Genomic DNA, 22676 nt, shown 5'->3' on the forward strand with positions numbered 1-22676 from the left:
AGCGAGTGTTGATGTCATAGCAAGGACTGCGCGGCGGCGCTGGGCGCCCTATACCTCACTGCACGTTCCTAACCGCCCAACGGTGCACCGGGGTCAGCATACCGCAGCATGTGCTCCAAGAACCCAAGAATACTACTACTTCATGGAGCAGGAACACGAATGACGAAGTCATGCTGCGTTGTACCACCTCCCAGAAGCGTTAGGAGACGTGACATGGACGTTCGTGGGCCGGAACTAGGAGGGTTCGCACGACCGCGCGGACACCTGAACACCAACGATCCGCGACGTTGGGAGGCCTTGGCTCCAGGCCCAACATCATGCGGAGGACTGACTGCGAGTCGGACCTCCGGCCCACCTGGAACAACATGACTCTCGGGATAATCAACTCTTGACGCTGTCACCGACGACCGTCACCGTGCGCCGCGGACGAGCCTCCCCTCGAACGAGGATGCACCCTCCAATCCTCATACGCATCGATGCAAGCGACCACGTATCCTCATAGGAAACCCGCCCCGGCGGTCCCATCGTGAGAAGGCGTGCGCAACGAGCAAGCCATTCGAGCCGAGACCGGTCGAAGGATGATGGTGCAAGAGGAGAATTAACCAATTGCATATGGCGAAGACGCACAGCAATATGGGACCTCTCACGTCACATACATACCTTCCAGCCTCCGGTCCACGATCGACGCAGCAGCACCCTCAAAGCATCTTCGACACAAAAAAAACATAGGGGACCAACAGGGCCAGGACGGGAGGCGAGTTGCTCGCGTCAGCATACTCGACATATGTGGTTACTCACACGGCTGATCAACTTCACAGGGGGGGCGCAGGATATCGGCTTGTGGGTGGGTGATGCGCATCCGTCGGAAGTCGGCCAGCAAAGACGACAGAGGGCATGCAAGCAGTGGGGTGCGGAGAGTCGATCAACGCGCAGGACGAAAGGACGAAGTTGACGAGAGGCCACTAATAGCGCGAGGCGAGGGATAGATGTGCAATGGCACGTCAGGGGCTCAGTGGATGGCGCAACGCCGCCGTCGCTTCCGCACTCTCAGATACAGTTACCCGTCGCGGGTCTGCCTGTTCGAGCTATCTGTAACCCACTCGAGACGCCACCACTTGAGACGCTCTCTAGGGTGTAGTGAGAGGGATATCGATACGAAACGGAATACGAATACACCTGCTGGTGGAGGCAGTAAGAGGATGAGACGGACGAAGGCAGACGCACCAATAACGAGATACATAAGGTCGACACCCTGCGGATAGTCGGACTTGAAGCTGCGGGCATAACCAAGCATAACATTCGCAATAGCCAAATGGACCAAAACCAGCGACCAAACAACACACCGTGGACACTCGCAGGAACAACAACAAAAAAGAGGGCACCAGCCACAAAGTCCATCAATCCCAGCAACGCCAGCCAACGCGTCAATCGTTGATCGTCATCGAAAAATCCTTGAACCAGCTGAACTGGTCCTTCGGTGTCGCGAACTTCGGTTCGTGCCCTCCAAAGAACGTACTGCGAAGGCACGGCCGTGATGTTCAGCGAGACCCCACAACGACAGCGCAACTAGCTCACCTGAAGAACAGACCCGTAAACCCGACGGGCTCGCGATCCGCCAACTTGCTCAGCCCGCTAAGCCCAACAGGTACACCGGTTTCCATCGCCATCACGTACACCGTCTCCGTCGTCGTAGGCCCCGCAGTCACGGTCGAGGTAGGCAGAACCACAGTGGTGGTGATGATCGTAGTCGTCACCGTCTCGTCGTCGTCAACAATAGGAGCGAGTTTCGAAACGCCGATACGAGGGATGAAATCCCACATAGGCGTGAACTTTGGAGTGTATTCGACGTCCTCGGGCCAGTACGAAGCGGGGGCGAATTCTGGGGTAAAGTCCCGCGCGACCCGTGCTGGTGCAAGCGCGTTCGCATCTGACAACACGCTGTCGACCTTGAGTTTGGAGCGTCCAGCGGTCTGGTTGAAGAAGTCCCGCTCCATCCCAAGCGCGCTGCTCGCCTTGACAGCTTCTTCTGTGAGCGCGGACGCGCCCGAGCCCGCGTCTCCAGAGGGATCGTCGCGGTAGAAGATGTCCGAGCGCTCGATGACGCGTTTCCCGTTCACGTCGAGCGTGAAGCCGCCGTCCTGCTCGCCAGGAGTGTTGAGCACGACCGTCTGCCTGATGTGCGTCCACTTCCCCGCGGCGAAGTAGAACGCGCCACGTCCGATGGAGAACCCGTAGTCCGAGTCGCAGACGGACTGCGGCGGGGTCTTGCAGAGAGCCGCCGTCTGCTTGTCCTTGGGCGCATACTATGAGGTCATACCTTCAGTTGTGGTCGTTAAAGCACTGAAGACTGGAGGATCTGCTCACCAGGTACAGCTCCCCGGCGCCATTGCTTCGCCACATCAATCGCGTACTAAAGCAGTCCAGCGCGTCGTCTCCGCCCGAGCACCCATCGTGGCCGCCGTAGATCCCAGGCATCTTGCCACCCTCCACCCAGTCAAAGTCCGACGGGAAGAACACGCTGTACTCCATAGACACGTTCCTCGCCCGGCTCAGATCCAAGGGGGTCGCATAGAAGTCCGCCCCGCCTTGGGGTTTCTGCCCGGGGTTGATCGAGTTTGCCGGATAGTACAACTGCAGGAACGAGTTTGTCGTCTTGTTTGGGGGCGGAGGAATGAGACCTGCGCCGACAGCGGATAGGACAGCGAGAGCGGCCCCGGTCAGCGTGTCGGGCGGAGAGTCAGACTTGTCCTCCTGGGGCGGGTCGCTGACGATGAGGCGGACGTTGTTCTTCCCGTATGCGAAGTTCTTGATGTTGAACGCGGACAGATCGGTCATTTGCGGAGGCGCGGTCCATGCTGTTGAATCTTGAATCGTAGAAGACGGCGTTGGCGGAGGGACGATAGTGATTGTGTCTGTGACCGTTTTTGGCGGCGCAGTGGTAGTGGTCGTCGGGGCTGACTGATAGACCGTAGAGACGACAGTAGTTGTGGATTGTGCCGAAGTGCTGCTTGTTGAGTCGGTACTTGACGTCGACGTCAGTGCCCCCGCGAGGCTTGACAAGAAAGACAGAAGCGAGTCCGGAACGGAGTCCGAATCCGAGTCTAGCGTTGACGAGCTCGGTGTGGCTTCCGCTAAGACAAGGCTCAGTGTGGACCTGGGGGTCGAGGTTGACGAAGGATATGTTGTCAAGACGGACGCGCTCGTCGGATCAGTGGGTGTCGGACTTGAGAGCATACTGAAGGCTGTCTGGGCTTGAGAGCTGGTGTCCGCCGGGGTTACCGAGACATCAGACCTTGTGGTGTTGTCCGCCGCCAGGGGAACAGCGTAAGTGTCGCCGAAGAGTGCGAGTGTAGCAAGGAGGACGATAGCCATCAAGGCCATCTCGAACATAAGAAATAGCAGCGAGATAGCAAAGAAAGCAATGCAGGAGGAGTTGAAGATGTACGGCGACTGGGGCGGAGCGAAGGCAAGGAGGAGGGCAGTGAGGCTTGCATGTCCGGATCTACATGCGGCGAACGATTTCAATCCTGCCTGCAGGTCTTCCTATCTGCAGTGTCTTGCATCGTGGGCCGTCCTCGTAGCAATCGAGAGCGTCTTGATGGTTGAATATACTCACCAATACTGTGGACTTCATTTAACACTCCAACTCCAACGTTCACACCGCAGGCGGAGTAGCGTTCATCGAAGCAGCATGACTAGCCTTGCAACTATAACGCTTGTTGCGACATGGTACGGGGTCGCAGATGATAAGAGGAAACGAGAGGTGGTTGGGCAATGCCATGGTCATGACGGGTACTCAAACTGGAGGTGGTGGTGAGAAGGGAAGATGCAAGAACGCAGTGCAATGGCGCGTGCTCGCTTCCTCAGACTGCGCCGCCACGCGGGCCAACATCCTGTTCTCTCTCTACCGTCACTACTCACGACCGGAGGGTAACCGTCGAGGTTGGAAGATAAACATGAGCCCGCCTACAGACGTGAAAGAGGTGGTAGATTCGGAGATCAAGTACGTACAACTGACTCGGTACTCATACGCACCCTTACTGAGACGATCTGCTATGTATGTACAGAGAGTGGCACTTCCGTGAGACCATTTATTTCTGAAATTCGCGAACATGTGGTGACGATGCCGGCACGCAGATATCTACTTCCACCAGCGGAATGCCGATGAACTCCATGCCGCGCTCGAGCTCCGGGACGCGGTACTCCGTCTCAGACGCGACGGCGCGTTCGTCGCGGTTCCTCTCTTCCGAGTGAACACGGATCCCATTGGCCCACATCCTGTTGGTGAGCTCATACCAGACAGACTGAGAGTATCTCGAGCCTTATGCTAACTCTCCTGTTAGGCTCATACGAGATATGGTGCCCCTCGGAATCCTTCGTCTCAGTATATTCCTACCTGTGCCTCAACAGGGGTGACTTGAGGTCCGTATCTCCTCAGCGCAATATGCTTGTGGACTGAAACGCTCGGTCTAGCGTCCTGATTCATCCTCTCACTCGCGAGGAGGTATGTTCTGACTCCGAGCCTGAGCAATGCCATAAGCTGACCTACTCGTGTCTCCGTAGCGCAAGTACGTATCATGCAGCGAAAGCAGCGTGGACTGTGCTTACCGTTACATGTAGGGACCACGAAATTCGCCATGCCTGGCTAGGTCCCTCTTTCCCTCTTGACCTGTCTACCCTCCCGGTCCGCAGCGACGAGGTTCCGCTACAATATCCCAGCCTCAGTATGTCCCATTTCCTCCCCACAGTTTGCAGTAATGCTCACGACTCGGCAGAGCTGGGTTACTCTTCCACTGCTCCCCAGCTCACTCTGGAACAGCGCAAGCGCATGGGGGCCAACGTTGAACAAATTCTCAAAGGAGAAAAGGAGGCTGCGAAAGCACCGAGCGACTAACGGGAGCTCTTTGACCTTGTATCATCTGTATCACTAGGATTGTACTGTGGATGTATGTTCTTGCTTGGAATTGCCTTGGAGTATGTTTTGCATCTCCTGTCGGAAGATTGTCGTCCGATATTTCCGGAGCCTGCGATGTGCGGGCGCCTCGTGTCAAATCCGTCCGGCGGCAGCGTGTTCTCCTGCAGTTGCACTTCACCATGACTCAATGCCAGCCTCTTCGTCCATATCTTGACAACGAACCACCACAAACACCGAATACGTAGAACATAATTTACCTATTGCCGCAGTTCACCATGGCGCGCCCCCGTCACTCACCGTCGCAGACAATCGTTATCAAGCTCGGTAAGTCGCAGAACGAGCTCGCACCACAGATGTCTTAATGAGTGTATGTGCAACTCGCAGGAACATCGTCAATCGTACATGAAACGACCCACCAGCCCTTGCTGTCGACACTGTCAGCACTCGTCGAGACGGTTGTGCATCTGCGCGAGCAAGGGCACAAAGTTGTCCTCGTTAGTTCGGGAGCGATTGGCGTGGGACTGAAGCGGATGGAGGTCGCTACGAGGCCGAAGAGCCTGTCCAAAAAGCAGGTGCGTATCCTTGTTCTGTACGCAAGAATGATCTTGACCTCGCATACAAGGCGTTAGCGGCGATAGGTCAAGGGCGGCTCATCGCGCTTTGGGACAACCTCTTCGGGCAGCTAGGGCAGCCTATCGCACAGATCCTACTCACTCGTGGGGATATCTCTGATGTATGTGGAGCTTCACGCGTGGGTCTATGCGCGTACTGACTACGGAACAGCGAACAAGATATCTGAACGCGGTCAACACATTCAAGGAACTGCTATCTATGGGAGTTGTACCCATCGTGAACGAAAATGACACGGTGTCTGTCAGTGTGAGTACGCCTGCAATTTCTGTTGCCTGTCAGATCAGGAGAGGTCGTTTCAAGCCTGACTGTGGTCATGGCCGTGTTACGGTTCAACTTGCGGCCTTGAAGGTTGGTGCGCGGGAGGATGTCCGAGCGACTACGTGTCCCCAAATCGTGGACACATGTTATCATCAATGCATATGCTCCTAGTTAGCCCGACAGCAGAGAGTATGCTACCAATGACAAAGCAGCAGGTCATAAATTGTGTCGTGCTCGCACATGGTGTACGAGTATTCACTATCTAATCACTCGTATGAGCTACGATTTCATAGTTCGGTCATATCGAGTCTGACTCTGACTTCGACACCGTCACTCACGCTGAGGTTTACGTTCTAGGAAATTAAATTTGGTGACAACGACACGCTGTCCGCCATCACGTCGTCCATGATACACGCAGACTATCTCTTCCTTCTCACCGACGTTGATGGGCTATACACCTCTAACCCTCGAAAAGATCCTAATGCTGTCCGATTGGAGGTGGTGTCCTCAATCGCATCGATTCGGTCTCAAGGTTCGTGGCCTCTTGATCAGTACTAGAACGCTCAGCTCACCTCTTCGACAGTCAGCACCACCACGCTTGGATCTAGCCTTGGCACTGGCGGAATGGAGACCAAGCTCATCGCGGCCGAGATAGCGACGGCAGCTGGAGTCACGACTGTCATAACATCTAGCAAAGATCCTCACAACATCTTCAAAATCATCGAGTACAACACCCAATTCAAGTCTGGTGCGAACACGCCCTTGACTGGGCTGCAATCCGGACGTTCAAGTCCTGAGCCGGTCCCTGTCCAGCTTACCGTGAGCGACAACTCCACGCCTTCGAGCGAGTCGATAACACCGACCGCGTCGTCGGAAATCATCCCGACGGTTTCATCCCCAGCACTTTCGAGCGCGAGACCGCCGCATACAGTCTTCGTCCCATCGGCGATGCCACTGCGCGACCTGAAGTCGTGGACAAGTCACACACTTTCTCCCTCCGGCACGGTTATCATCGACTCTGGCGCTCACAACGTCCTTTCAAAACGCGAGTCGGGCGGCCGCCTCCTCTCTGCTGGGGTGCTGGGGGTGCGCGGTGCGTTCGCATCTGGCCAGGCCGTCCGCATAGCCATCCGTAAGCGCCGGCCAGAAGACCCGACGACGGATGCCACCGCAGAAGACCATCACAGTCCGGTCTCCGACGGAGCGCGTTCAGCGTATCCCACAGGCACGACCACAACGGAGCCCAACACGCCTGAGATCAACCCGACGGCGTCGCTGAGCTCTTCGATCTCTTCGATCTCGTCGGTGGACAGGCTCCCACCGCTGGATGAGGAGATGACGCCTTCCACGACACTCAGACCCCTGCCGGAGGAAGACACGGTGGTGATTGAGAGAGATGTGGCGCATGATACTGCAGAGTGGGAGTTGGACGAGGTTGGACGAGGTCTTGCGAACTACAATTCGGCCCAGATCGACCGCGTCAAGGGACTGAGAAGGTAACGTACCTCCGGGCTTGAGTTGTTTCAGTGATTGAATGCTGATGATTCTTCCGTCTCGCAGTTCGTACATTCCTCAACTGCTTGGTTATGCCGACTCGGAATACGTCGTCGAGAATATCACGATCCGTGTTCCTCCGTCGTAGCGGATGTAGACTTGTCAATGCAACATTCGCTTCCCCCGCTTGGCTTTCTTTTTCATTCGCGATGGGCATGTCCCATGTGACGGATTGAAGAACTCGCCAGGTTCTTCAAGGTCTTCGTATTGTTCACTCCGTATTCGCCGCTGTCGGGACCTCTCCTTTCCCCCGCTCGCGTTCCTCTTGAGTATCTACATATCTCTCACCGCTGTCTTCTCCCTTGCCCCTGCCTTTGGCTCTGTCTCTTCCCCTCCCAGGTCTTGTTATCGGCTTCTAGTACCTGGATTATTCAAGTGCTTACGGAGGTCGGCAGCCGGCTCAATTCCGGTGCCGCGATTGGGCGGAGGAGGTTGTAGCGCCCGTGTTGTCGCACGTGGGTCAGAATTTTGCGAGAATTGCGGAGCGCCGAGACCATGATTTCTCCACTGCTCTCTTTCGCGGACCTCCTCATCTTCCTTGCGTCCTCCATCTTTCCCCCCCCCCCTCTCCCCCACATCCCCCACATCGTATCCTAGCCCTTATATGTTCTAATATTTTGGAGTCATGCTGCGTGGTAACTCTGTCAGAATCCTCACTGGTGCGTAACTCCTCGCTATGTGCTGTAAGGGCGGAAAACTGACGGAGGCGTGCAGGGAACAGTCATCCCGGGCTCGCTCAGGCTGTCGTCGAGCGGTGAGCTTTGCGTTCCCTGGGACAGTGCCGCTGTCTCTGGGGCAGGCACTTATTCAGTGACACCTCTCCAGGCTGAACGTCCCCCTCACGCCGTGCACGGTGAAGAAGTTCTCGAACGGCGAGATTAACGTAAAAATCTCCGAGTCCGTGCGCGATGAGGACGTGTACATCATCCAGACTGGTTGCAGCGACGTGAACGACAACCTCATGGAGCTCCTCATCCTCATTTCCGCCTGCAAAGGTGCATCCGCCCGGCGCATCACGGCGGTCATCCCCTGCTTCCCCTATGCACGCATGGACAAGAAGGACAAGTCACGCGCGCCGATCACCGCCAAACTCGTCGCGAACATGCTCGCTGTGTCCGGGTGCGATCACGTCATTACGATGGACCTTCACGCGAGCCAGATCCAGGGTTTCTTCGACTTCCCCGTCGACAACCTCTACTCTGAGCCGGTGGTGGTGTCGTACATCAAGAGGAACATCGAAGGGTGGAAGGATAGCATCATCGTTAGTCCGGATGCCGGAGGGGCCAAGCGGTGAGTTCTCTTACATGAGCCTGCATCTGGGAGGATGGGACGGGGTCGGAGCTTGGTCGATATTCGCATACACCATCATTGGTGTCTTCCTTGCCGCAGTCAACAGCGACGGCAGCGAAGGCAGGCGTACATCACGTGACTTCATCGCAAGCTCGCGTTCCTCGAGTGCTCCCAGACGCAGATCCCCCGCATCGTGCCGTCATACTGACGTTTCTGGAAGAGTGACAGCCATCGCGGACAAACTCGGGGTCGAGTTTGCGCTCATTCACAGGGAGCGGACACGGGATCCTGGCGGGCCGGTGAAGATGGAGGTCCTTGTCGGAGATGTACGCGACAAGGTCGGCATATCCGAGGTTCCAGCTTTCGTAAATCAAATTGTGCTCACGGTCTTGGACATGCAGGTCGCGATTTTGGTGGATGACATGATTGACACTGGCGCCACCCTTGCGCTCGCCGCTCGCTCGCTGGCCGACAACGGCGCGAGAAAGGTGTACGCCCTTGTATCTCATGGGCTGCTGTCGGAGACGAACATGAAGATGATCGAAGAATTGCCGATTGAGCAGCTTGTGGTACGTGGCCGGTCACTGCTTCTGTCTCAGGAACGGCGGCCGAGATGGAACTCGAACTCGGTGCCGGTCCTTGGTTTGAGAATGAAATCTCACGTGTTGCTTCCCAGGTCACGAACACCGTTCCCCAAAAGCAGCACGAAGCTGCGTGCTCAAAACTTGTCACAATTGACGTGAGCCCCACGATTGCGGAGAGCATACGCCGCACACACAACGGCGAGAGTATCTCTCTCCTCTTCGGAGACTGGGCAGAGGGGGCGGGTGTCAATGGTGTGTACTAGATTGCATTTCACATCACTTTCTTGCATGGGACGACGACGCATAAGCCAAAATGTATCACTATACCATCTGCATCAATGGACTAGAGCTTGCATACACTCATAATTGCGCGTGTGTGAGGTCTCCATGGTGAGCCACCGCGCCTGTCGCAGGGTATGAGAGAATGCGCCAGGATCTTCCCATCGACGTGTCCGGCTCGCAGTCTGTTCCGGTAAGTGGGTGGCTTGTGTGACTCTACACTTGGCGCAAAGTTCTCACCGAACGCAATCCAGGTAGGCCCTGTTGTGGCGCGAACGCTGCGTAACCGCCAGTCCGTCATGCGACTCGACATGCGGGAGATGCGGGAGCTCAGCCCATATCACGATAAAGTGCCCGACTCCACTGCCTGGCAATGGCACGCTGTCTCTCTTCCCTTCGGACGTTCGCCCGCATACCTTCACCGCTCTGCACTTCCACGCATTATAGTCGTTCGCGCACCAGCGATGCTCACGACCTCCGTGTACCACATCGAACCGTCCCGCTCTTCCGGCTCCGAGTTCGGCTCTGCGTCTTCGACGACGCAGAAGCTCGTTATGACGACGACTTCGCTACGGAACGTCGTGCTCGCCAACGCTTCGGACGTTCTGTATTATGAGGTCGTCACCCCCGTGTGGGAGCGACACCTGACGCGCGTCAGCAGGCTAGACATCAAGACGCGGGGGTTCAATGTCGTCGCGGAGATGTTGAATGGCCATCCTCCGGGTGATGTGAAGGGACGGGAGGAGGATGCGAAGAGGGTGATGGCATACAGGATGTATGGAGGTGGGGAGTATAGAGCGGTGGACGAGTTTTTGCACGTTGAGGCGAACCCGGCAAATGGAGGAGAGAATGCACGCCCGGATCCGAAAGGGAAAGGGAAGGAGCGCGAGAAGGGCATGGACGAAATGTCAGTCATCTTCTTTCGTCCCATGTGGAGTTTGCTGATCGTGCTTGGGGCAGACGTGCATGGTTTCGGGGTAAAGACGGCTTCAGGTACACATGGCATGCAGGCGAGAAGCATTCAGAGGTTCGTCGCTGCCCGATAATGAAGCCAGGTGTCTTCTGTACACTGCCGCTGATGCGAACACAGCTCTTCCGAGAAGACCATCCAAACAAGCCCGTGGCTGCGTTCCACAAGGAGAAGCGCTTCCTCAACGTCCTCAGGATCTCGCAGTACCCGTATCTCGAAGTGGACCCGTCCACCATCGAGACCCTCGACTATCTCGTTAGTAAGTATCCCATGTTTGTGTGGTCATGCTTTCGGCATCTGACCGAGCTCCAATAGTCTCCTTTCTCCTTATTGAAAGGTTGCGACGCGAACGTTGGTGCAGTTGATGCTGTCCCTGCTAGATCTATGCCTCAACAATGATACCACTAGACAACGATACCTCGCAATATGTCGACTCTGAAGTCCTAGATGACAACTCGCAATACACGCGGAAGCAAGAAAGAGATCCTTCAGCAGTATGATTAGATGTAGATCATCTTGTTCTTCAAGCATTCCTGTTGTATAGCCCATCAATACACATGGAGTATCATGTCATAGTTCTGAAAGGTACTTCGGTAGGACAACACCTAGCAACCAGAGGGCCCTTCAAGCGTCGACAATTCCCCACGACCCACCATCAGGTCAGACATAAACGCCCTCAGGCTGAGGGGTTCCATTTCGAGAGCGAGTGCTCGGGCTCCGAGTCGCTATGTCTCTTCATCGCTGAATTCAAGGCGCGCCCGTTTAACTGACCCATGTGTGTACATATATCACACCATACTACACCTCCCGGACCCCGAAGCAAAACTTGTAGCGCTGCTCACCGTGAGAGTGGACAATCACCGTATCATCCCCTGCAACGAATCTCCCTCGGCAGCGCACGTAGTGGTTTGCACTGAAGGTTACTCATGTAAGTATGTATTTCTGGCTGCACTTGGCGGCTCAGATCTTTGGATCTTGATCTACAGTAGTGTAGACGCTGGTGGTTGGTGGCCGGGCCAAACGCCGAGACGCTCCTCTTACCCTAACCGCCTTACGCACCATAACCAACAGGCGAATATCCCCATCCTCCCTATAAAAATGGGGCCTAGGAATGAGGAAAAGTACGTGTTCAGTCTTCTCGATGGCTCTTCCTAGCTCACTCAGCGAGAAATCCTCTGTTCAACAGACTTCCGTCGGTACCGCAATCCCCGAACCAAGCCTCGTCGACGCGCCCGTTGACCACCATCCGGACTCACCTTTGAGCACCTCCGGTGTCGTGAACGTGCGTCAGGACGATGCAACAGGCAAACATGGATCCGATAAAGGTGCACCGAAGACGGAAGATGCCCATGACGAGAACGTGATCGTCGTGGCATGGGACGGCCCCGACGACCCCGAGAACCCTCGCAAGTAAGTCCTAGACTTCACCTCATTGGATTGGTGTGCCATGTCTGAATTGCATACAGTTGGACGTCAAAGAGGAAGTGGACGATCGCTCTCACAGTGTCGGCGTTCACTTTCATCTCGCCGCTATCCTCGACGATGATCGCGCCCGCTGCCGGTCAGATCGCGAGCGGCTTCAACATCACGGACGAGTTCCAAGTCAACCTCAGCATCTCTATCTTTGTCTTGGCTTACGGTGAGGAACTCAGTCAACCGTATAACTCATCCCGTTAATGCATGTACGCACACCAGCTGTCGGCCCTCTCGTTCTAGGCCCGCTTTCTGAGATATTCGGTCGCACCCCTGTTCTGAGAGGATGCAACCTGTTCTTCACAGGTATTTCATACTACACATCACCATATCGTTTACCGCTCATATCCTCTGTAGCCTGGAACTTGGGTTGTGGCTTTGCCCAGAGTGAGAGGCAGCTGATCGCCTTCCGATTCTTAGCCGGTTTGGGAGGCAGCGCACCTCTAGCGGTGAGTTGATTCATATTTTGTCATTACATTGTCTCATCCTGATGTATATTCCAGGCTGGAGGCGCTGTCCTCGGTGACCTGTTCGCCCCAGAGGAGCGTGGCAAAGCAATGGCGCTATACACCCTTGCCCCGCTCCTCGGTCCTGCCATCGGGCCTATTGTCGGCGGGTGGATAGCAGAGCGATCCACTTGGCGCTGGGTCTTCTGGTCTACTTCTATCGCCGCGGGTGTAATTCAGATCGTTGGTATATTCACCTTAAAAGAATGTGAGCGGCAATACCTTATTTGCGCGGTCACCCGGTTCATGTCAGCTGACGTGCCCTGCGTAGCATTCGGTCCCGTTCTGCTCGACCGCAAAGCCAAGAAGATAAGGGCGAATCTGGACGCGGAGAACAGCGGCGAAGTGCGGACGATGTTTCAGAAGACAGCGAAGAAACGGAAGTGAGTGGGCTTTTGTTCGTGCAGTGTCTGCGCTGTGATCACTGAACGTGTGCGCAGCTATCGTCATTTCTTCTTCGTCTCCATCTGCCGGCCGTTCATCCTCTCCGTGCAAGAACCCATCGTCCAGCTGTTCGGACTCTACCTTGCCTTCGTCTACGGGATCATCTACTGTGAGATGCGACAGTGTCAGTTACTATTCAGACGTCTCTACTGACTGTGACCATGATGGCAGTGGTCCTCACAACCATCCCGGAAATCTACACGAATATCTACCACAACACGCCGGGCATCGTGGGGTTGCACTACATCGGCCTTGGGATCGGTTAGTTTTACAGCACAACTACAGTCCTCGCCTTACGTGCTGACCTGAGTGCAGGGCTCTTCGTCTGCTCCCAAATTAATTCGCGCCTGTCGGACGTAATCTACAAGAAGCTGAAGGAGCGCAATGGTGGTGTCGGGGAGCCGGAACATCGCCTTCGTAAGTGGTTCAATGCATAGCCGTTTAGAGAGAGCTCACTAATGCATCGCGGCAGCGAGCACCTTCCCCGGGACCATCTTCGTCCCTAAGGTCTTCTCGTAGCAGGGTGGGGCGCGCAAGAGCGCACACACTGGATCGTCCCGGACATTGTAAGGGCGCTCTCCGTCGCACATCAGGTTCTGCCTACTGACAACTCTCGTGGTTACGCGTTCAGGGCTTCGCACTCATCGGTGGCGGCATGGTACTCAGCTTTCAGGGAATGATGATGTACATCGTCGAGGCCTTCACAATGTATGCAGCCTCCGGTGAGTTCGCGCACTCGCTCTGACTCTGCCCCGCGATCGTTCACCCAGCAATACCCACCAGCCCTCGCGGCCGTCTCGTTCCTCCGCTCAATCGCAGCCTTCGGCTTCCCGCTCTTCGCGCCCGCGATGTACAACAGGCTTGGCTACGGCGTCGCGAATACAATTCTGGCGGCGATTGCGTTTGTCATCGGTGTGCCTGCGTAAGTTCACACGCTTTTTTGCCGATTCGAGCTGCGAGGCTGATTTATCTTGTAAACTACCGCGCAGGATATTGGGTCTGTACACTTACGGAAAGAAGATCCGGGGTATGAGCAAGCACGCAAACAAGCACCCGATGAAGAACTTCAAGAAGTAAATGATCACGCCAAGCAGAGCGATGAGCTTGATAGTGGTCGGAGGCATTAATTCTATACCAGTCTATTGTAGAGCAGAGGGAACACCGGTGGCCCGATGGATGTTTCCCGTAATGAGGCTCGATTATCGAGAGCATTTACCTCCACTCATTACTTAACTATATTTTGTTGGTTCTAGCTGGAGTAAAAGGAACAGAGAGTGCGTTCACTTGATATTGATCATCTCGTGCAAACTAACACCATCAGACGAATGCCGTAGTTTTAAGATGGAATTTTTAGGAGCGCATCAAGATGACCTGCACTACATATCGTCCCTCTTGTCACATCCATTGGGTCCACTAGCTGAATGGAGCGAGCTATTCATCCCGGAAGAAGGCGCTGACGGCGTAAGTTCGATGCATTGGAACATGTTTCTGCGGCTGCGGCGGATGATTGTGCACCGATGTCGACGGGATGTGTGGGTAGAACAGAATAGGTTCGTCCGCCGGATAAAGCCTATGCCTCCGTGAGCCTGACTTCTTCACTAGCGACAAAATGTGACCTTCACCGCCAAGAGAACTTCTTTGGTGTATACCTCGATTGTGATAAACGAGGCGGACAGTCTTCGGCCGCATTCCAACCACTTCTGCTCCACTTACATCACTTCTTGGTCCTTCCCGAGGTCGAAGATTTGTCTTGTTCACTCTCTTCTACTCTCATGTGCTCTTCCGGATACGGTCTCTCTTCGGCTCATACAGTAATACCGCGGTGAACTGCTGCCAGTGGCCAATATCAGGCTGCGCGAGTTGCACACCGAGCTCTCACTATACTCTCTCGGATGCACTTCGGTATATGAGATATCGTTCGTCCCCCCGCTCAAGCTGGTAGCATCACTCACCACTTACCTTCTTGTAGACTGGGCAACGGACGGCATAATCATGGATTCATTCCATGCGCTATGACGACCGGCCGTTGCAAGCGGCCGGGAATTGTCCGCTCTGGAGGCGTATAAAGGGGGTACGAAGATGCCACAAACTCCATCAACTCGACAGTCCCACTTTTCAGGACAGCCCAGCGGATAGTCTGACCGATATGTTCCCCGCCCTTGCCCTCGTATCTCTCTCATTCCTTGCAATCGCCTATGGCCAGCAAGTGGGCACCCTCACCACCGAAACTCACCCAAAGCTCAGCGTCCAGCAATGCTCGTCGGGTGGAAGTTGTCAGACTCTTCAGCGCTCCGTTGTGCTCGACTCTAACTGGCGTTGGCTCCACGACGTCAGTGGCAGCACGAACTGCTACACCGGCAACACATGGGATGACTCGCTTTGCCCTGATCCCACCACTTGCGCGTCCAACTGCGCTCTCGACGGTGCAGACTACTCCGGTTCGTTTACTCAAGTCTCTGTGCATCTTCTTCCAATTCTGACTTTCTGCTTCAGGTACCTACGGTATCACGACGAGCAGCAACGCCCTCACGCTCAAGTTCGTCACCGATGGCCCGTACTCCACCAACATCGGTTCTCGTGTCTACCTCCTCGACTCGGATGATAGCACCTACCAGATGTTCAAGCTCAAGAACCAGGAGTTCACTTTCGACGTCGACATGTCGAAGCTCCCCTGTGGCCTCAACGGCGCGCTCTACTTCGTCGAGATGGACAAGGACGGCGGCTCCGGCCGCTTCCCGACGAACAAGGCTGGTTCCAAGTACGGAACTGGCTACTGCGACACCCAGTGCCCGCACGACATCAAGTTCATCAACGGCGAGGTGAGACATCTCTGTCGTGATCATGCCAGCGTGACTCTCATCGTGCGATCAACAGGCCAACGTCCTAGACTGGGCGGGCTCTTCCAACGACCCGAACGCAGGTTCGGGCCACTACGGCACGTGCTGCAACGAGATGGACATCTGGGAGGCAAACTCTATGGGCGCGGCGGTCACGCCCCACGTCTGCACCGTCAAGGGTCAGACCCGCTGCGAGGGCACCGACTGTGGTGACGGTGATGAGCGGTACGACGGTGTCTGCGATAAGGACGGTTGCGACTTCAACTCGTGGCGTATGGGCGACCAGACCTTCCTCGGGCCTGGCAAGACCGTCGATACTTCTTCCAAGTTCACTGTCGTCACCCAGTTCCTTACTGCCGACAACTCGACCTCGGGCACGCTCTCGAAGATCCGCCGCCTCTACGTCCAGAACGGCAAGGTGATCGCGAACTCGAAGACGCAGATCTCGGGTATGGACGCCTACGACTCGATCACCGACGACTTCTGCAACGCGCAGAAGACGGCATTCGGGGACAATAACTCGTTCGAGAAGATGGGCGGCCTCGCGATCATGGGCGACGCCTACGACACCGGCATGGTCCTCGTCATGTCCATCTGGGACGACCACGAGGCTAAGATGCTCTGGCTCGATAGCGACTACCCCACCGACAAGGACGCGTCCACTCCGGGTGTCTCTCGTGGACCCTGCGCGACGACCTCGGGTGTTCCCACCGACGTCGAGTCCCAGAGCCCCGACGCCACCGTCGTGTTCTCCAACATCAAGTTCGGTCCAATCGGTTCTACTTACGCCTCCTAAGAGTGAGTTGGCTTCAGTATTCGCCTTTCGATCACTGTGTCTATCCTTGTGTACTGAAGTGCTTGCTGTAGATGATGAAGCACGCTTTGGGGGTCCGCTAGTACCTGCAAAGGTTCACGAGTTTGAGTTCCGATTAAATATGTACAACCGGATGTCCAAAACCACCTAGCCATCCTCCTGATGATCACTGTCACCATTGACGATCGGAAGTTAAGAAAGATAGCACGTACTCGTTCACTTTCATCACGGATCTGGGTTGGCTAAGCATCCGCGTGTGTGAACTGTGAGCGTTGTACATCGATAGAACGGCGATTTACACCCTCCTCTTCCTCTCGCAATTCGTCGTGAACTACTATATATATCGATGACTAGCAATTACCAGCTACAGGTCTCAATACAAGTCCACTTTGACGTGGAAAACATCGATGTGATCTTCATACCCAGCCAGGCGTTTCCGGAGACGCTCTTTCAACACCGATGGTTCCCAACCCTCTTTGTCCTTATACAGATGCTCCGTGACCACCTCCGAGTAAACACCAATGGACAACCGCTCCATGGGCTTCCCAGCTGCTCTCCGCTGGTCAAGCATACGAGCTGTGATGTCGCAGAACATGGAGAAAACGACTGAGCCGGCCTTGTACCACTTGTCCAGGATGATTCCCGGCGTCCACGCATCGCGCGTCTCCGGGGGCTTGTACAGCTCGTCATCGCCATAGTACCAGACGAACTGCAGCTCCTTGAGACTAGGACAGTAGCGAAGCCCCTCCGCTGAGGTCTCGGTCAGAAGGGGCATGACTCGCCTGCCGTCGTACCCTCCGATATCGAGATGCGTGAGGTGAGGGAATGCTGCCAATATGTCACAGAAGACTGTTCCGGGGTCGTCGCTCTTCCGCATGAAGGGGTAGTCACGGGGGTCGATTGTCAGGGAAGTAACTCTCGTAGCCGGCGTGAACAACTGCGAGAGCTCAGCTACCGCACCAAGCTGAGTCGTCTTCGCGTGCATTCCCACCCGGAGACGCTTGTCTCCGCGCGCGGACGCCGTCAGGACGCTCCACCCATCGAAGTCCGAGGAGAAGCGAACTTCGTCCACCTCGGTGATTTGCGGCCAGGAATCCGGATTCGGTGGAAGGCACGCTCGTAGGGTGGTATGGGCACTGGTGCCAAGATGCACAGCGCAGGTCCGGGGATAGGTCATATGAGCCAGGAACGATCCCAGGTCGCCACGATGCTCCTCGATTATGAGCTCAGACAGAGCCGGAAGAGCGACGGTTCGGTCCAGAGGACCCCAGAGGTGGAGAATGTTCTTGATCTTCAGCCGTCGCAAGGACGGGCAAAGTTCGAGGACCTTCGACAACGTTGGCTGGTTCCCTTGCTCTACAATATGGCGGCACTGGATGCATCGACATTGGGAGACTTCGAGACTGCGGAGGTCATTGTCAAGGCAAGCCAGTCCGAGAGCTTCGAAAGGAAGCGCCAGAGACCGGAGGCGAGGGTGAGTTTCCCGGCTGATGGCCAGATCAGGGATTGTCTCTGGAAAGTATGGACTGTGGGTCACCCCCAAGTGTTCCAAGACGGGCATTCCACCTTGAATCAAGTGGTTCAGCGATACCAAATCTGAGTACTCGGCCAATGCGACCGAAAGTGACGATATGCGGGAGATATGGGGCTGTAGCGTTCGTAGAAGTACAGGTGGGATCGTCTCAAGCGAAAGTGTAAGGTTTTTGGCTCGGCTGAGCCGCAGAAATAGTTCGAAGTGCCTGAGGCCGCGTGGCTCCTGGTGCGAATGTGGGATATGCATGGATCTATGTCTGCTAAGCATGTTTACCCAGAACGCTGGTGTGCGGAGGATCAGATGTCGCCAGAGACGGCACACGTGGAGATACTTGATCTCTACGTCCCAGGAATATTCTCTGTGGTACAGATTGACGAAGATCTCCGCGAGGACCTCCCGGGGTAGCTTCCGGCTGATAGGCGCTCCAGCGTTGTATACGGACTTGAGCGACCGTATGCGGTTTGTGTACTCCTTGATCTTCGCAACGGCCCACGGTTGAATTCGAGAGGATTCGACAAGAAGATCCGACAGGAGAGTCTTCTCCTCTGCTGAGAGATGCGTGTCGAAGGCAGGGAGAGCTTCCTCTGCAGGATAAACCGAATAGTCCATACTATTTGCCACATGCGAAGTGCGAGAAGATCAGCTGTCAAACCAAAGTAAAATGCACGGTCTACTCACATAGTTATACAGCGCGCAAAGTAGGGGCCAGGAGGGATTGGAGGAAAAACTGGTCCTGCAAAATATCCAGTTAGCAGAGCGGACGCGACCGGCTAGACACCTAACCTACTCAGATCCTCTCGAGTTCCTATGGATTCCGGTGCAACTATCAAGCTTCTGAAGCGTGTCCTGGATACTGAGAGTCTGGGAACTCGATATGGTGGGATGGTGGTAAAGAAGCGAAAGAGGCAAAATGAAGCGCCCACCGCCGGTAACCGCTAACTAAACCTTCGTTGCCGGTGGCCATGGGAAGCTTGAGGACGGTCCTGTTTACCTTCCTTAACGGTGATAATCGTTGCAGTATCGGCTATTGGTTTCAGTCTGCCAGATGGCACAGATAACGTTGGGGTCCGGCAACTTCGATGCACGAATGCATGACGGCACGGACGTGATCAGATACAGTAGAGCAAAGGGTCGATACGAGACTGAATGAGTACATGCACAGATGGATGAGTGGAGACAACAGGAAACAGCGGTATGAGCTCGGGTCGCATTATAACACAGAAGGGAATTAGAGCGTAGAACGGTAGGTGTGTGGGTGAATTCCGAGCGCATAACAATAATACTAATAAGCACAGACCCCCAAAGCCCCCGCAACATACTTGCGTGGCAAGGAGTCGAGGAGAATGGAGCAGGGAAGCATAGTCAACCAAGGTCCATCTCGTCACTGGCGCGAGCTTTGCCCTTCGACCCGTTACTCGTACTTGTCCGTGCATCGACGCCGTTCACGCGCCCATTCGTTTGCGCGCGCCCTATACCGTTGACTCGCACACCCGAGCCCGATGCCACAGTGGAACGCGCTGGGCCTAGTCGTTCGAGTTGCGCACGGACCTCCTCGTCGACGCCCTGAAAGACGCTCTCTTGCGGAAACCCCCATATCCTCCCAGGACTTTCCCGCTCTTTCTCTTCGAATACCCCGCCAACGATGTCGACCCAATTTCGTCGCGTCCGCACGAGCTCGTTCAGCTGCTCGGGGATATGCAACTGGTTGTGCTCGTCCGGGTTCAGGCCGAGCGCGGCTGGACATGGCGGCAACGCGGCGGTCCCGGTGATGCCGTTCACCCCTGAAGGCAGGTCGACGCTCTTCTGCTTCTTCTTCTTGTTCACCTTCGGCCCGTCCTTCTTCTGCAGCTTCGAGTACAACGTCGTGATGCTCTTGTCGATCGCATCCCGGCTGTCGACGTACTCCTGGTACGCCAACCTGTCCTCTGCGATCGCAGCTAGCCGCGCTCTCCGTGCCTTATTCGTGGCCAGGACGGTACGCAACTCGCGCTGTGCGTGTCGCAGCGCGGTCGCTATTGGATCGTCGACCGCCTCCGAATAGTCAGGCTGCGCCATACAAAGTCAGACAACCTCTCCAATTCGCCCGTTATCAGGCACACTCACAATCTCGTCCAACAGCCCATGATATCGTACAACGTGCTTCATCCGCTCCTCCAGGTCCGCCACGTTCAGCTTGTCTCGCGCAGCGGCCGCTGCAGCACCATTCGTGCCCGGCCTTCCGGCCATGTCTTCCTCTGTCGCTTTGACGCCCCTGTACTCCAGCAGATGGTTCATCGGTAAGAGCGCGCTCGCCACGCGTTCCGTCAGCGGCCCGTGCGTGTGGTGGTCCATCGTCGCACCCTCCTCATCAAGTGTCGACGGCTCCCACTTAGGCAACGTGCCAGGTTGTGGGGCATGCATGCTCGCGCGCGTCGCGGCGGTGCCGGGGAGCGGCTGCCCGTACGTCGCGATGTCCTCTTCCTCCCATTGCACAGAGTAATGTCGTCCGAGCTTCGGCATCACAAACGGCTCGACTTCGTCTGCCGTATACTGCAGGAAGCCAAGGTCTTCCTCCTTGATGGGTCGCAGCCATGGCTCGATACTCGTGTAGAACGTCGTCACAAGTACCTGGTTCGGCTGCTTGCTCTTGCTGAAGTCTTCGGTGACCTCTATGGGCTTGCTAGGACCGGGTACTGGTCTGTGCGCAACGGGAGGGCGAGGTGGGAGTAGAGAAGTGGAGGGTGGTATTGCAAAATCGGGAGCTACTGAAGACTGCAGTGCGATGTTAGTCCACGACGTTCAACGATAGAGCCATAGACCACAGAAAAGGGCGGGCGGCACCAGCGATCTCCGGCTTGTCACGATGGCGCAGGAGCGATCGCTGCTATACGCTCGGGCGTGGTATATGTCTAATGGATTGGCATCTTGCCAGAGCAAGCCGTAGCTGTATGAGAGGCTCGCGGCCCGCAACTTGCGGACATCCGTGTCGGCCTGCGACAGAAGGAATGATCATGGCTTGCAGAAGTAGCTATGGGTTCAGTTGATGCTGCTGTATGCGTTTACGGTAGAAGGGAACAGATGGCCATGGCGAAAGTGATAGAAGAGTCAGAAATAGTGATCATCACTCACTTTATTAAGGGAGGACGAAGTGGAGGGAAACTTGGAAGCCTTTGGAGGAGGCGGTGGATGCGAGTGTGTAGACGACGATGGCTGAGGCGGCGGCGGCGGTAATGGAGAGGGTTTGCGGACCTTCGGCGGCTCTGCTCTTGCGTTTGGAATGTCTGTCGTGGGCAGAAGGGATGCACTCACCAGGCTCGATATCACTAGAATCCTCTCTCTTCCGCTTCTTCTTCTTGTTCTTCTTTAGCTCCTCCGAAGTCAGGCTATTCTTCCGGACCTCGGTGAAAGAGGGTGTCGGTGTCGGTACTGGGAGCGCGGGAGCAGCGGAGAGGCGGTTGCGTGGCGGTGGGGCAGGTGGTTGCACAGATGCACGGTTCTCATCTCCATTAACGGAAGGCGTGACTGCACGAGACGTGCGCGAGTCCAGAGTGAGGTGTGCGAGATAGGGCATGGGAGGGTGGTCGGGGTGACAGAGGTAGTTTCGACAGCACGAAGAGGACAAACATACAAGGAGGAAACCAAGATGGTGCAAGAACAAGACAACCCATGGTGGCCAGACGGAGATCCGTATCGGGAGTGGCGAGGTGCAGGTCCAAGCGTAGTGCGGCGGAACGCGGGCCGGATCAGAGTTAGCGGTCCAAACAGACGGAGAGTCGGACGTGAGACAGAGATATCAATGGCGAGAGGGACGAGGATGACCAGAAGGCGTATAAAGGGAGGTGTAGGGGGCAAAGCGATATGCGAGGCGCAGAGGCGTGGGAGCAGGCGCGGGTCGGACCCGGAAGCGCGTCCGAGAAAGATGGTTAACATGCAAGGAGGAACAAAGCCGGTACGTGGCGAAAGGCGTGATTTGAAGCGGTAACGGGTTTCGAGAGCATACGGGAGGCGTAGTATGTGGTTCAGGGAGTGAGTGATGCAGCATATAACGGTCGAACTGATGAGCATAGTATAACTCGAGGAGTTGGATAGTACCCACAGCCGCGTTCCCGCTCTGCCTTCTGAATCGCCTTCGCCTTTCCCTTCTCCTTCTCCTTCAGCCGGCGCATGGACTCCTCGATAGTCCGTATGTCATCTCCAGCTTTCTTGGCGCGTTCCAGGCTTTGCGCCTTGAGCACTTCGAGCTCCAGTCGAAGTACATCGAGTTCATCAGCCGGTGGGAGCGTGTCGGGGGGGTTGTGGAAGAGAGATGAGCGAATTGGCGGGAGGGCGGCATATGGCGAGACAGAAGACGACATGGCGTAGTTGGAGCCTCGGAGCCGTCTTCAGGTCACAGAAACAGCTTCCCCAAGCTGGAGCAAGCCGTAGCAAACAATGGCGGCGCGCTGCGAGGTCGTCGAGGACGTCGGGGACGACGGTGAGCAGGCACTCGTCGCGAGCAGATGCAAGTCAGGAAGCGCCCTGAAGCGTCTCTGGGCAATGTATGCACGAAAAGGCAGTTTGTTCACACGGACCATACAGCCTCCTAGGCCGTGTTCTTCATTATATT

At 55.8% G+C, this 22676-nt stretch overlaps 9 protein-coding genes across 9 annotated transcripts; 6 read left to right on the forward strand and 3 right to left on the reverse strand.

The window, feature by feature from the left end:
* Positions 1 to 1276: 1276 nt before the first annotated feature.
* L226DRAFT_488914 (uncharacterized protein) lies at positions 1277 to 3805 on the reverse strand. Its single transcript, XM_067677252.1, has 3 exons — positions 2365 to 3805; positions 1576 to 2303; positions 1277 to 1515 (listed from the first exon to the last, which is right to left on the reverse strand). Exons 1-3 carry the CDS (start codon positions 3388 to 3390, stop codon positions 1425 to 1427), a joined length of 1845 nt encoding a protein of 614 aa, XP_067534193.1. The 5' UTR covers positions 3391 to 3805; the 3' UTR covers positions 1277 to 1424.
* A 61-nt stretch (positions 3806 to 3866) lies between these two features.
* On the forward strand, positions 3867 to 4976 carry L226DRAFT_510530 (uncharacterized protein). The gene is made up of 8 exons (XM_067678261.1): positions 3867 to 4003; positions 4068 to 4081; positions 4138 to 4284; positions 4344 to 4422; positions 4474 to 4504; positions 4564 to 4568; positions 4621 to 4724; positions 4776 to 4976. The coding sequence occupies exons 1-8, from the start codon at positions 3957 to 3959 to the stop codon at positions 4892 to 4894; spliced, it is 546 nt and encodes a 181-aa protein (XP_067534194.1). The 5' UTR covers positions 3867 to 3956; the 3' UTR covers positions 4895 to 4976.
* A 214-nt stretch (positions 4977 to 5190) lies between these two features.
* Positions 5191 to 7448, forward strand: L226DRAFT_465334 (glutamate 5-kinase; the record flags this gene model as incomplete). The annotated part of the gene is made up of 7 exons (XM_067675915.1): positions 5191 to 5239; positions 5300 to 5487; positions 5538 to 5648; positions 5699 to 5794; positions 6164 to 6338; positions 6390 to 7302; positions 7367 to 7448. The coding sequence occupies 7 exons, from the start codon at positions 5191 to 5193 to the stop codon at positions 7446 to 7448; spliced, it is 1614 nt and encodes a 537-aa protein (XP_067534195.1).
* Positions 7449 to 7985: 537 nt separating this feature from the next.
* L226DRAFT_465377 (phosphoribosyl pyrophosphokinase) lies at positions 7986 to 9497 on the forward strand (the record flags this gene model as incomplete). Its single annotated transcript, XM_067675917.1, has 6 exons — positions 7986 to 8019; positions 8075 to 8114; positions 8186 to 8650; positions 8871 to 8988; positions 9052 to 9219; positions 9327 to 9497. 6 exons carry the CDS (start codon positions 7986 to 7988, stop codon positions 9495 to 9497), a joined length of 996 nt encoding a protein of 331 aa, XP_067534196.1.
* Positions 9498 to 9578: 81 nt separating this feature from the next.
* L226DRAFT_104552 (uncharacterized protein) lies at positions 9579 to 10944 on the forward strand. The gene is made up of 5 exons (XM_067672076.1): positions 9579 to 9706; positions 9768 to 10420; positions 10474 to 10540; positions 10604 to 10742; positions 10799 to 10944. The coding sequence occupies exons 1-5, from the start codon at positions 9659 to 9661 to the stop codon at positions 10846 to 10848; spliced, it is 957 nt and encodes a 318-aa protein (XP_067534197.1). The 5' UTR covers positions 9579 to 9658; the 3' UTR covers positions 10849 to 10944.
* Positions 10945 to 11624: 680 nt separating this feature from the next.
* L226DRAFT_546526 (MFS polyamine transporter) lies at positions 11625 to 13983 on the forward strand (the record flags this gene model as incomplete). The annotated part of the gene is made up of 13 exons (XM_067682432.1): positions 11625 to 11893; positions 11950 to 12122; positions 12179 to 12262; positions 12314 to 12405; positions 12460 to 12670; positions 12734 to 12845; positions 12903 to 13015; positions 13078 to 13167; positions 13222 to 13323; positions 13414 to 13472; positions 13538 to 13628; positions 13690 to 13828; positions 13896 to 13983. 13 exons carry the CDS (start codon positions 11625 to 11627, stop codon positions 13981 to 13983), a joined length of 1623 nt encoding a protein of 540 aa, XP_067534198.1.
* Positions 13984 to 14951: 968 nt separating this feature from the next.
* L226DRAFT_488926 (cellobiohydrolaseI) lies at positions 14952 to 16850 on the forward strand. Its single transcript, XM_067677253.1, has 4 exons — positions 14952 to 15344; positions 15400 to 15725; positions 15781 to 16541; positions 16611 to 16850. Exons 1-3 carry the CDS (start codon positions 15053 to 15055, stop codon positions 16537 to 16539), a joined length of 1377 nt encoding a protein of 458 aa, XP_067534199.1. The 5' UTR covers positions 14952 to 15052; the 3' UTR covers positions 16540 to 16541; positions 16611 to 16850.
* A 35-nt stretch (positions 16851 to 16885) lies between these two features.
* L226DRAFT_614125 (uncharacterized protein) lies at positions 16886 to 18983 on the reverse strand. The gene is made up of 3 exons (XM_067686587.1): positions 18879 to 18983; positions 18770 to 18824; positions 16886 to 18701 (listed from the first exon to the last, which is right to left on the reverse strand). The coding sequence occupies exon 3, from the start codon at positions 18698 to 18700 to the stop codon at positions 16931 to 16933; it is 1770 nt and encodes a 589-aa protein (XP_067534200.1). The 5' UTR covers position 18701; positions 18770 to 18824; positions 18879 to 18983; the 3' UTR covers positions 16886 to 16930.
* Positions 18984 to 19184: 201 nt separating this feature from the next.
* Positions 19185 to 22567, reverse strand: L226DRAFT_536321 (uncharacterized protein). Its single transcript, XM_067681095.1, has 5 exons — positions 22167 to 22567; positions 21380 to 21592; positions 21200 to 21330; positions 20195 to 20842; positions 19185 to 20137 (listed from the first exon to the last, which is right to left on the reverse strand). Exons 1-5 carry the CDS (start codon positions 22423 to 22425, stop codon positions 19454 to 19456), a joined length of 1935 nt encoding a protein of 644 aa, XP_067534201.1. The 5' UTR covers positions 22426 to 22567; the 3' UTR covers positions 19185 to 19453.
* Between the last annotated feature and the right edge of the window lie 109 nt (positions 22568 to 22676).

This window comes from Lentinus tigrinus (genome assembly GCF_003813185.1).
Source record: "Lentinus tigrinus ALCF2SS1-7 unplaced genomic scaffold L226scaffold_17, whole genome shotgun sequence".
NCBI classification, from domain to species: Eukaryota; Fungi; Basidiomycota; class Agaricomycetes; order Polyporales; family Polyporaceae; genus Lentinus; species Lentinus tigrinus.

Excerpts from the sequence above, each read along its gene's own strand:
- L226DRAFT_488914 (XM_067677252.1), bottom strand. The coding sequence starts at position 3,390 with ATGTTCGAGATGGCCTTGATGGCTATCGTCCTCCTTGCTACACTCGCA. Across the intron at positions 2,304-2,364 it reads GCGCCGGGGAGCTGTACCTG|TATGCGCCCAAGGACAAGCA; the intron begins GTGAGCAGATCC and ends ATGACCTCATAG. Across the intron at positions 1,516-1,575 it reads TTTACGGGTCTGTTCTTCAG|TACGTTCTTTGGAGGGCACG; the intron begins GTGAGCTAGTTG and ends GTGCCTTCGCAG.
- L226DRAFT_510530 (XM_067678261.1), top strand. The coding sequence starts at position 3,957 with ATGAGCCCGCCTACAGACGTGAAAGAGGTGGTAGATTCGGAGATCAA. Across the intron at positions 4,285-4,343 it reads CATTGGCCCACATCCTGTTG|GCTCATACGAGATATGGTGC; the intron begins GTGAGCTCATAC and ends CTCTCCTGTTAG. Across the intron at positions 4,423-4,473 it reads CTCAACAGGGGTGACTTGAG|CGTCCTGATTCATCCTCTCA; the intron begins GTCCGTATCTCC and ends CGCTCGGTCTAG.
- L226DRAFT_104552 (XM_067672076.1), top strand. The coding sequence starts at position 9,659 with ATGCGCCAGGATCTTCCCATCGACGTGTCCGGCTCGCAGTCTGTTCCG. Across the intron at positions 9,707-9,767 it reads CCGGCTCGCAGTCTGTTCCG|GTAGGCCCTGTTGTGGCGCG; the intron begins GTAAGTGGGTGG and ends AACGCAATCCAG. Across the intron at positions 10,743-10,798 it reads GACCCTCGACTATCTCGTTA|TCTCCTTTCTCCTTATTGAA; the intron begins GTAAGTATCCCA and ends GAGCTCCAATAG.
- L226DRAFT_488926 (XM_067677253.1), top strand. The coding sequence starts at position 15,053 with ATGTTCCCCGCCCTTGCCCTCGTATCTCTCTCATTCCTTGCAATCGCC. Across the intron at positions 15,345-15,399 it reads CGACGGTGCAGACTACTCCG|GTACCTACGGTATCACGACG; the intron begins GTTCGTTTACTC and ends TTTCTGCTTCAG. Across the intron at positions 15,726-15,780 it reads TCAAGTTCATCAACGGCGAG|GCCAACGTCCTAGACTGGGC; the intron begins GTGAGACATCTC and ends TGCGATCAACAG.
- L226DRAFT_614125 (XM_067686587.1), bottom strand. The coding sequence starts at position 18,700 with ATGGACTATTCGGTTTATCCTGCAGAGGAAGCTCTCCCTGCCTTCGAC.
- L226DRAFT_536321 (XM_067681095.1), bottom strand. The coding sequence starts at position 22,425 with ATGTCGTCTTCTGTCTCGCCATATGCCGCCCTCCCGCCAATTCGCTCA. Across the intron at positions 21,593-22,166 it reads GGCAGAGCGGGAACGCGGCT|TCACGCCTTCCGTTAATGGA; the intron begins GTGGGTACTATC and ends CGTCTCGTGCAG. Across the intron at positions 21,331-21,379 it reads TTCTAGTGATATCGAGCCTG|AGCCGCCGAAGGTCCGCAAA; the intron begins GTGAGTGCATCC and ends ACGCAAGAGCAG.